Source organism: Rhincodon typus, chromosome 46 (assembly GCF_021869965.1).
Source record: "Rhincodon typus isolate 14 chromosome 46, sRhiTyp1.1, whole genome shotgun sequence".
In the NCBI taxonomy this organism is placed as follows: Eukaryota; Metazoa; Chordata; class Chondrichthyes; order Orectolobiformes; family Rhincodontidae; genus Rhincodon; species Rhincodon typus.
The window spans coordinates 9,226,521-9,238,342 of NC_063377.1; the positions used below are offsets into that span (position 1 = coordinate 9,226,521).

Below are 11,822 nucleotides of genomic sequence, written 5' to 3' on the forward strand. Positions count from 1 at the left end.
AACAAAGTGAATAGCCAATGTCTTTTCCCCATGGTATGGGAGTCCAAAACTAGAGGGCATAGATTTAAGGTGAGAGGGGAAAGATTTAAAAGGGAGGTAAGGGGCAACCTTTACATGCAGAGGGTGGTGCGTGCATGAAATAAGCTGCCAGAGGAGGAGGAGACTGGTACAATTACATCATTTAAAAGGTACCTGAATGGGTACATGAACAGGAAGGGTTTACAGGGATATGGGCCCAACTGCTGGCAAACCAGACTAGATTAATTTAGGATATCTGGTCGGCATGGACAAGTTGGACCAAAAGGTCTGTTCCCATGTTGTACATCTCTATGACTCTAAGGGGAGAAAGTGAACTTTCTGGGTTCAAGTCCTGTCTGCTACAGAAATGCATCATAACATCTTTGAACAGGTTGATTAAAAAAAAAACTAGAGATCAGATGGGGATGTTTGTGGACAGAGCAATTAAATTTTGCAATATGCAGTTTCATGGTGACTAAACCATGGGATTATTTTCAATAAAATTAGGTGCTGTAACAAGAGACAGTCACTGTAACAGACTGACAAATGGGACTCACTGGCTAAGATAACAGCCCTGCACGTTCGGGATTTGCTGTTAAACACCTTGCTGCTGCAGCAGAGCCTAAGGAACACATTATTAGAACTAGGCCCAAGGACTGGGTGACAGAATCATACAAAGAAACCAGTCACATCAGGATTGCGTGGAAATTCAGCAGCATTTGGGTTAGGAGATACGATAATGGCATCAGGATAGAATTAGATCCAGAACTTTGACAACACAATCCTGATAGAGTCCTAAAGACATGTGTTACATATTAAATACAACTGCGGAAGGACTGTGACTGAGGAACTCCCTTGATCTGTAGGCAGTACTCACAAGTTGGCAAGATCTTTAGGATAACAACAAGGTCAGCGACATTATGACCAGTCATCATCGTTCCCTTCTTGTAGGAGCCAACCTGACGGACTTCCTCGATTTGCTTTAGGGACAAAAGACAGGATAACAAAATAGATTCAACATTTAATCACAACAAAGCATGATCAAAGTGGCACTAGACCATCACAACATAGCCTCTGTCTTCACTACAGAGGTTACAAAAAAAGACCAATTCTAGTAATTGTAGTAAATCGGGAGATGGAAGTGAGTGAGAAACCTCATGAAATTACAATCACCACAGAAGTGGTGCCAAGTAAACTGTTCGAACTGCAGGCTGACATGTCTCTGGGTCCAGAGGGCCTTCATCCTAGAGCCTTAAAATGGGTTGCTGATGAGGAAGCAGATGCATTGGCTTTGACTATCCAAAATTCCCTCAATTCAAGAAAGGTCCCATCAGACCAGAAAGTAGCAGATACAACTCTCAATTCAAGTAAACAGGAAACTATAGGCTTGTTATTTTGTCGTCTGTCATGGGGAATGTACAATTGATCATTAAAGAGATTACGCTGCACACTTTCAGACAGATCCCCTTACAGTACAGAAGCCCAATGGAACCAATCTCTCCTTATGGGATGCCCTGGTATCAGCTTAGTGAACCTCTGCTGCACTCCCGCCAAGGGAAGTACATCCTCTCCTAGGTAAGGAGTCCATTGTTGTGGTCTCATCAAGGCCCGGTAGAACTGCAGTGAGTCATCCCTAACTCTAACATTCAAATAATCAAAACCACCTCCAGTAAGGAGGATTAACACCTGACTCTCTACCCTCTTGGCTGTCAAGGGAAAGCTGAAAAGAAACAGGAACAGGAACAAGGGATGCACAATCCTTGTAGGCAAAAGACCAATTAGAGAGTCAAGGGAATAAATCATTCACCTTTGATCACCAACATCGCTTTTTCGTTTAGAGCATGGGCTCGAAATAGCGCAAGGCCTTCCTTACACCTCTGTCTCTCTCTGTCTTGAAGACATTTCATAAAATGTACTACTTTGAGTGAGCGTCTTGGTCATCTGCCCTAATATCTTTACATTATAGTCGGTGTGTTTTACCTTAGTAATGATCCTGTGAAGAACTTTGGGGTGTTTTATTACATTTAAAGGTGCTGTATATAAATATTAACACAAACCCATGTAACAGAGACAGCAATTGTGCAACTTACCACTTCAAAGTTGCCTGGAGCCACAATCAGGTTGTCAATCACATTGTTAATCTTGGTAACCAAGGACAGTATTGAAGCCTAGGAAATAGCCATATCTCAATTAACGGAATTACTAGGTGACAGATTGATTGCAAACACTTACATAACATGATGGCTTTAAGTGCTTAACTTCCTGCTTCCGGCCATACAACGACAGCAAGAAGCCCTCAAGCCCCAAGCCTCTCCATTAGCTGCAGTGGAAGGAACCATTTCAGAAAAACTAGGGCAGCCAGTTTGCAGCCACCTCACTCCAAAAAGAAACAGACAACTGCATGGGCCTTTTAAACACAAAGGTGTCATTTGTTAGCGATCTACCAAAGTCCTGGAAGTATCCAGTCAGACAGGCTAACTGTCTTTAGCAGAGAGACAATTTCTAACCCCACATTTCATAAGCAAGTGAGAGGGGTTAACCTGAACAGCAGCAGCAGCTTTGGGAGTGTCATGACTCCAGTGCACGGGGACCAGCTTGTGCTGGTGAAGAAGGGTACTTCCTTACTGATTGGGGGTTGTTGAGCATTACTGATGGGAGTGGCAGGAAGAGCCACTTTGCAGCATCAATTTCCCACGTGGAAACTCTTCCAATCTGCACTGACACACCTACTCATGCTTGTTTGGGAAACCACACCCCCAAAGGATTGTATGGTTGAACTTCTGATGGAAATTAAACTTTTGACGAGCCAGTATATTGTTAAGAGGTGCTCATTAACCTGCCCATGCACTTCCACATTCTTACCTGTTCAGATGGAGTGGGAGACAGATCCTGGTTCCGCTTCAGTAAGGCTTCACTCAAAGTAGTTTCATCAGGGGCAGGCTTCACCCGGGGAAAGGCCATTTCACACTGTGAAGGGATAACAGAAACTTATCCATTTGGAAAAGTAAAACTTGGGAGGCAAATAAAGTCAAATAACCAGTTTGTTCTCAATAGATAATGGACAAAGCATGAGTACCTGGTCAACATAAAACACAATGTGCAATACCAGCAAGCAGTGAATATGGTTAAATGAAATGTCAACCACAGGACAGGTAGATAGACTTCCTGAAAAGTTGGCTGGTTCAGAGACAACTGGGCCCTTCAATAATAACCAGAGGAGTGACCATTGCAAAGGATTTCAAAGGCAGGAACATGTTTTGGAAATGGTAATAAACTCAGCACTGTGGAAGATCGAAGGGATTTGGGTGCTTATGTATACAAGTCCCAAAAGCTCAACTCCTTGTTCTGAGACGCTGAGCCCCCATATCCTCTAGCCTCTTTGGAATTCTATGACCCACTAAAATTTCCTCCCAATTCGTTTGAGACCCTATTCTCAGAGCAATCCCTCATACCTGTTACCGATCTAGTTAACTTTCATTACACTCCTCCCAGGTAACTATATCAAAACTGTACACTGTATTCCAGGTGTAGTCCCAACAAGGCTGTGCATAACTACAGTAAGACTCAACACTCCTACTCATTCCCTTTATGGAACGGTAAGGTTAACACACTATTTGTTTCGCTTGCTGGACCTGTGCGTAAACTTTGTGATTTGTATTCAAGGACATGCAAAAATACTCAATACTAAAATTAATTAGATAAGGGATCGGTAGCAACAATACCCATTTAAAACAAAAATGTCTTTTGAGCTTGTCAACATTAAGGAGCAAGATTTAATGTTTCGGGGCTTTCAATTAAAACAATGCAGACACAAAATAACTGAACAAAATTCAACTTGAATCACATTGAGACAGAAGCAGGAGAAATTTGTGATGGAGAATAAGGAAATGTTGGAGATACTAAACATTCTTAGTGTCTGTCCTCATGTTGGTAAACCAGGAAACTACTCAGAAATAGTGGGTGATCAAGATGCTAGGGAGACAAACGTGGAGAAATATGAAGTTATCCACTTTGATAAGAAAAATCAAAGCAGACATTTTTGTTTTAAATGGGTATTGTTGCTACCGATCCCTTATCTAATTAATATTAGTATTGAGTATTTTTGCATGTCCTTGAATACAAATCACAAAGTTTACACACAGGTCCAGCAAGCATAACTTGCCTATCCTTGTACTCAATGCCCCTTCCAAAGAAAGCAAGCATGCTGTAGACCTTTTTTATCTACCTACACCGCCACTTTCAGTGATTTGCGGACCTGCACAGCAAGATCCTTCTGCATATCAATACTCCTAAGGGTTCTGCCATTCACTGTATAACTTCCTGTACTTGACCATCCAAAATGCATTTGTCCGGATTAAACTCCATCTGCCTCTTTTCTGCCCGTGTCTCCAAATGATCTATAACCTGCTGTATCCTCTGACAATCCTCCTCACTATCCTCAATTCCACCGATCTTTGCATTGTCTGCAAACTTACTAATTAGACCAGCTATATTTTCCTTCAAATCATTGATGTAGATCGCAAACAGCAGAGGTCCCAGTACTGATCCCTGTGGAACACCACAAGTCACAACCTTCCCTTCTGAAAAGCATCCTTCCACTGTTACCCTGTCTCCAATGACTAAGCCAGATCTGTATCCATGTTGCCAGCTCACCCCAATACCATGTGACTTCACCTTTTGTACCAGTCTGCTATGAGGGACCTTGTCAGAGGCTTTACTGAAGTCCATGTAGACAACCTCAACCACTTTTCCCTCAATCATTTTTGTCACCTCCTCAAAAAACTCAAACAAGTTAAGTGAGGCACGGCCTCTCCTGCATAAAACCATGCTGTTGAGAGTTAATCAGTCCATTTGCTTCTAAATGCTTATAGATCTTGACCCTGAGATTCTTTTGCAATAATTTTCCTACCACCAACATGAGGCTTAGAGGCCTGTAATTTCCTGGATTATCCCTGATACCCTTTTTAAACAATGAGACAACATTGGTATTCTCCAGTCCTCTGGGACCTCACCTGTCACCAAAGAGGATACAAAGATGTCCGCCAGTGCTCCAGCAATTGGTTCTCTTGCCTCCCTCAATATTCTGGGATAGATCCCATCAGGACTAGGGGATTTATCTATCTTAATACTTTTTAAGACACACAACACCGCTTCCTTTTTAATAGCAACTTGTTTAGAAATGCGACTCTCCATTCCCTGAGATCACCCCTCTACCAATTCCTTCTCTTTCACGAATACTGATACAGAGTTATCATTTAAGACTTCACCGACCTCTTCTGGCTCCACACATACATTCCCTCCTTTTGTCCCTGAGTAGGCCAACACTTCCCCACAACCGTGTTCCCCAATAGTGTGAGTAGAGTGTCGACAGGCTGAATAACAATTCTTTGCAAGTGATCAAAAGTGTCAAATGGTGCAAGTAAAGTGTCAACAGCAGACTAGCAAGTGAAGGGATGACCATTCTTAATTACCTGTAATTATCTTGCCATTATCCCTCTGTACATAAATTCTGCGCCAGTGCGCTTCCTTCCACTTCACCTGATGAAGGAGCAGCGCTTTGAAACTTGTGATTCAAATAAACCTGTTGGGACTATGACTCCAGCACCTGCAGTTCTTACTATCTCCTGTTGGGGCTCTCACCTGGTGTCATGTGATCTCTGACTTTGTCTACCCGAGTCGAACATTGGCATCTCCACTCTCAGGTGGAGGAAAAGGAGCCCATTGTAACCGATCAAAGAAAGGCCCTAGCATCTAGGTCAATATTCACTCCAGCAACTCACTGTTGTAGATTACCCAGTCATTACCATAAAGCTTACGGTGTACAAATTAGCTAACATATAACAGTGACTGTGTGTCAAAATTGTCTCATTGGCTGCACAGTGCTCTGTAATGTGTTCAGAAAAGATACTGTCACCTACCACATAGAAGTCGAATGGGATGTGAGGAACGAATGGTCTGAACCTGTTTACATCGGAAAGAAATAAAAGTTTCAAATTAATAAAATCTGGATTGTAATAGAAAAAATCTTTAGCAAACGACTCTCTCGTGACACGTACCCCCCAACTGGGCCACCCCTTGCACCAAAACGTCCACGGCCACGTCCTCTGTCGCCTCTGCAATAGAAAGCATATGAATGCGCAGTTAAAACAGATACAAGCTCTGTAAGCGGGGAAAACATGCAATCCCAAGGAAACAGCATCAAGGTGGTCTGTGGTGTAGTGCGTCCAAGTTCCTGAATCCTGGATGTGGCCAAAAATACCAAACAAGCCAAGTCCTGGATTCAAAAGCAACTTTTTAAAAATCAGTCACAAGTAACGAAAACAAAAAGGGCACAGATCAAAAATGACGCTGGCATCAAATCTAGAAGGCAGCAATAACAGGGACAGAATCTTAAAGTCCCCAACATGGAGACACTAGATGAATCGAATGTAAGGCAATGTTGGGAAAAGCATCCAGTCTAAGCTCACCAACCGTCTTGTTTACATACACCGCTGAAGTCATTAGATTAATCCCTGACCACTATTTTTCGTTTTGCTGCTTAAATAATGTCAGTTTACATTCAATTTCCCTCAAAACATTGACATCTACTTACCTTTTGCACATATATTTTCATTGACACTATCCTACGTTCACTCAAGTCATTGTTCCGTAGATAGTGAGTCCCAATCATTACCCCAGCCCCTCCAAACCTCCCTCAACGGGGCTCTAATTGGATGTCATTGAGAGGCTGGAATTTTACTTGGAAATTTCCGGTTGGGAGTTGCTCAGTTATAGTCATGGAGTCGCTCAGTTATAGTCATGGAGTCATACCGCATAGACACAGGCCCTTCAGTCCAGATAGTCCGCACTGACCAGACATCCTAACCTGACCTAGTCCCATTTTCAGTCATAGAACAAGGAGACAGACCCTTCGGTCCAACTAATCCATGCTGACCGTAACCCCAAACTAAACTAGCTGCACCTGCCTGTGCTTGGCCCATATCCCTCCAAACATCTCCTATTCATGTACTCATCCAAATGTCATTTCAACGTCGTAACTGTACACGCATCCACCACTTTGTGGAAGTTCATTCCACATATGAACTAGTGTAAACAGAGCAAAAAAAAAAAAAAAAACTGCTTCTCATGTCTGTTTTAAATCTTTCTCATGTCACCTTAAAAATATCCCCCCAAGTCTCGAAATCCCCTGCCCTAGAGAAAAAGACAGCATTAGGTCCATATCCCTCTAAACCTTTGCTGTTCGCATACCCATGCGGATGCCTTTTAAATGTTGTAATTGTACAGCCTCCACCATTTCCTCTGGCAGCTGGGTTCCATAAATGCACCACCTTCTGTGTGAAAACATTATCCCTCAGGTCCCTGCGTTGTCCTAGCATTCCATGTCCAATAGGTGAGCTTAATCTGTAGTTTCCAGGGTGAAATTCACCGACTCTCAAAGTCAGCTTTTTTTGGACATGAAGGGGAGCTGTCTGTGCATAATATTTGCTCCATGGTGTCGTGCGTTCAGACTGTAAATGGTCTGCCTGCGGTGTCGTGCGTTCAGACTGTAAATGGTCTGCCTGTGGGTACTTTGTGTACAAAAAAGTGCAGAGTACCATCCTGGAAACTCCAGGTCGATACTAGAGCAGTGTGTCCTTGGAATGGGGAAATCGGGTAGGACGCAATGCCAGAATCCCAAAAGGAAAGGCTAGCACCTTTCATGAATGCCAAACACTCCGAAGTATTTTATAGCCATGAAGTACTTTTGAAATGCAGTGCGTTATTTAAAATGTGGCATTCAATTTAGCTCCTACATTTAGCTATGTGATAACAAGCAGGTAAAGCTGCTTGTGCGAGGTTGACTAAAGGCTATATATCAGTCTGGACACCAGGAATAATTTCCCTGCTCTTCTTCAAAGTAATGACAGAGAATTTTCGATATCAATGAGAGAGGGTTGATAGGCCCTTGTTTTTGACATCTCATCTGCAGACAGCACCTCCCAACAGTGTAGCACCCCTCAGTGTTGCACAGGGACTTACATGTGCTGAAGTGGAATTTGAACCCACAACTTTCTGATGTCAAGGCAACAGTTCTGCTCACTTTGCCACAGCTGACACTAACTGGGAAAGGCTGAGAAGCAAAACTCTGAGGAATGAGGAAGGAGTCCTCAGAACTGGTTACATTGCAAGAATTTAACCTGAGTGTGTGTTTGTGTTCCAGCTTTTTTTGTCACTGCTAACCCTGTGGCAGGTTGTGGGTACAACATACGCTGTCCTTACTAGAATTAACAGTGAGCATCATTAATGCCACATTCAAATGTGGTTTGAAATAGGAATCTTGCACATTCATGTGGAAAATTTTCTGCAACAGCGTCCTGCTTTGGGGATCTCATAGAATTATTCAATTTGACAGCACAGACACAACATTCAGCCTGCCTGTGCCAGCTCATGCCCATCTGAATTATAACACCACTTCCCTTCAAAAAAGCTGCCTACACCCATATTTTGGGAAGGCATTCAACATACAATTAACCCTCCACATAATGAAATTTCTCATCTTTATCCAGATATAATTTTGCAATTTATATTCAATAGATATCCATTCCCATTGGACGACTTGGTCTCTATTAATCCAATTAAATCTGCTGTAAAATTTATTAGTGCCCCAAAAATGCAGGTTTTTATTATTGGTGCTTATACCAAAAGCATCCATCCCTCAGGGCCAATATGGAGCACCTGGGCATGTTCCTGTGAGTATCATGACCTTTTCAATTTTGCACATTTTCTCTACACCAGCATTGATCTGAGTGTTGATATCAGTTACAACTGGATAATGTAGACCAATGCAAATGTCAATGCTGTTTTTGCTGTAATGCACCAAACTCAGAAAATGCTAAACGCAAGTACTAAATCCAAAGCGAAACAGAAGTAACGCCAAATGCCAAGGTGACTTATTCCAGGGGTTACTTTAAAACAGAAGTCAAAAAGGTTTGCTATCTGGAATTGTGCTTAACTGAGAATGAGATCTTCATTAACAAGGCTGCACTGCCTCAACAGTCCAGATGATTAGGTATACAATTCACAGACCTGCTGTTTTATAATATTTCCCCAATCATGGAAATTAACGTAACAACCTTTGTACATTCGCGTGCCTGTCAAGTAACTTAATTTGCCGTTGACGTTACTGAATGTTTGAGAGAATACGATACTGAGAGAATGACCATTTGATTTCAGCAAGATCATCTACTATTACACTGCATCTTTACAACAACATTGTTGAGATAGCACCTTTAATTTTCTACAAGATCCATGGCGCTTCATAGTGAGAGATTGTGACAAGATTAGAAGCTAAGGCTTGCAAGGAAGTATTAAGGCAGGGGACACAAAAGCAAAGATAGGTGTTAAGAATAGTCTTAAAGGGAGAAGACGAGAGAGGTTTAAGGAAAGGGAATTCCAGAGCTTGGAGCAAAGCAGATGAAGGCATAGCCACCAAGGATGGAACACCAAAATACAACAGTTGGAACATGGGCCTTCGACAATGCTGTCAACCTGCACTAACTTACTGAACAATAACTGCTGTTAGGTTTGAGTTCTGACAGGGTCCCCAACTCCAAAACACATCCAAACGTGGACAAAGGAGTTTGAATTCCAGAGGGGAGGCAACTTGCATGGTGGCAATGCGAAAGCCCTGTGGTCCCCAGATTTATCACATAGTGACAACTCCATCACGGCTCTCCGAGGAGAAAAAGACAAATAACAGGGTGAACAGGGGGCTTTAATTAATTTTAAGAGATGAAAGAAATAGAGGACTTTGTCAGTTTTAGAAAAGCAAAATGCTATGAATCTGAAACAAACACAATGCTGGAGAATCTCGTCAAGTCTGGCAGCAGCTGTGGAGATAGAAACACAGTTAACATTTCAGAGTCCAGGACAACTATTCTTCAAAACTGAAAGGAGCTGGAAAATGATGGCTGCTTTGTTTACAACATAAAGCAAGTGGAATAGATCGAAAAAGTGATGTGGACCAAAGATGAAGGCAGTGACAATGAGGTAAAGGAGAATCAGAGATGTAAAATAGGTGTAAATGTTAAAATAATAGCAATATTGCAGATGCTGAAAATCTGAAACAAACACAGGGAATGGTGGAGAAAGTCAGCAGGTCTGGCAGTATTTGTGGAAAGAGGAACGCAGTTAACATTGTGAGCCCAGGACATCTCTTCTACTCTTTGTATTTGTTTAAGATTTTCAACATCTGCAGAATTTTACTTCCATTATAAGATTTGCACCAAATTAACTACTCTATCTCTCCTTTATTAGATCAATGGCTGATCTGTAGCTAACCCTCATCTGCCCAGTTTGATGAGAAGATGTAGGAGCAGAAGTAGGCCATTCAGCCCAAGAAGTCCAGTACGAAAGACAAAACATAAAGACTCTGGATGTTGTAAGTCTGAAACAAAAACAGAAATTGCTGGCGAAACTCTGCAGGTCTAGCAGCATCTGTGGACAGAAAGCACAGTCAAGGATTTGGGCCCAGTGACCCTTCTGCAAAATCATTCTGAAGATAGATCACTGGACTTGAAACTTCGCCTCTGCTTTCTCTCCATAAAATGCTGCCAAACCTACCCAGTTTCACCAGCAATTTCTGTTCAAGTCCAGTATGACTCAGTTCTGAGGACGAGATATTCTGGACTCTGAAACATCAACTCTGCTTTGTCTCCACAGATGCCGCCAGACCTGCTGAGTTTCTCCAGCACTTTGAGCTCATTTCAGTTAATATTTTTATTCACTCACGGCATACAGGTTGGGCCAACATTTACTGCCCATCCCTAGTTGCCCCTGAGAAGGTGGCAGTGAGCTGTATACTTGAACTGCTGTGGTCCACGTGCTGTAGGTAGAGCCACAATGCCCTGAGGGAGGGAATTCCTGGATTTTGACCCAGAGACAATGAAGGAACATTGATATATTTCCAAGTCAGGATGGGGAGTGGCTCGGAGGGAAACTTGCAGGGGGTAGTGTTCCTGTGTACATGCAGCCTTTGCCCTTTAGATGATAGCGATCATGTGTTTGGAAGGTGCTGTCTAAAGAGGTTTCGTTAATTTCTGTAGTGCATCTTGTAGATGGTATACACTGCTGCTACTGAGCATTGGTGGTAGAGGGAGTGCCAATCAAGCTAGTTGGTTTGTCCTGGATGCTGTTGAGCTTCTTGAGCGTTGTTGGGGCTGCACTCACTAAGGCAAGCGAGGAATATTCCATCACACACCTGGCTTGTATCTTGTAGATAGTGGGACAGGCTCTGGGGAGTCAGGTGGTGAGTTACTCACTGCAGGATTCCCAGCCTCTGACCTGCTTTTGTAGCCATGGTGTTGATATAGTTAGTCCAGTTCAGTTGCTGGTCAATGGTAACCACCAGGATGTTAATAGTGGGGGAATTCAGCACCGGTGATAAATTCTCATTTGTCAACCAGGCCGAGGTGGATGGATAAATCAATGCAGGTACAAGAGTCTCAGCAAGGGGAGTGGCATGAACGCAGCCAACCCCAAACCCTGTGCATAAAAGCAAGTACAACAAAGTAACAGCAGTGGTTGGATTGGGTTGGGTTGGGGGGGCATGGGAATGGGTTGAGGTGGGTGAATAAATAAATGCAGATAAAACAAGGGACTCAACAGTGGAAGGAGTGGATGGTGAATGTACCAAACCCTTGGCATAGTTCTGAATGCATTTTTTTTGGGGGGGGTGCCGGTGGGGGGGGTAGAAGCAAAAAAAAAACCAAGAGGGGCAGAAATACAAACGAAAGAACCAAAGCGGCCCCCCCAAAGAGGGAGGG

General features: G+C 42.8%; 1 protein-coding gene across 2 annotated transcripts in view; it reads right to left on the reverse strand.

The window, feature by feature from the left end:
* Nucleotides 1-11,822, reverse strand: part of ilf2 (interleukin enhancer binding factor 2) — a 28,971-nt gene that overhangs the window by 15,907 nt on the left and 1,242 nt on the right. The window contains exons 2-6 of one of the 2 annotated variants that reach the window (XM_020524216.2): nt 6,075-6,131; nt 5,937-5,979; nt 2,881-2,985; nt 2,109-2,186; nt 896-998 (exon numbers count right to left, since the gene is read on the reverse strand). In XM_020524216.2, the coding sequence (XP_020379805.1) occupies nt 896-998; nt 2,109-2,186; nt 2,881-2,985; nt 5,937-5,979; nt 6,075-6,131 (386 nt within the window). The remainder of the gene's footprint in view (nt 1-895; nt 999-2,108; nt 2,187-2,880; nt 2,986-5,936; nt 5,980-6,074; nt 6,132-11,822) is intronic. The other variant, XM_048620453.1, reaches the window with a different exon arrangement.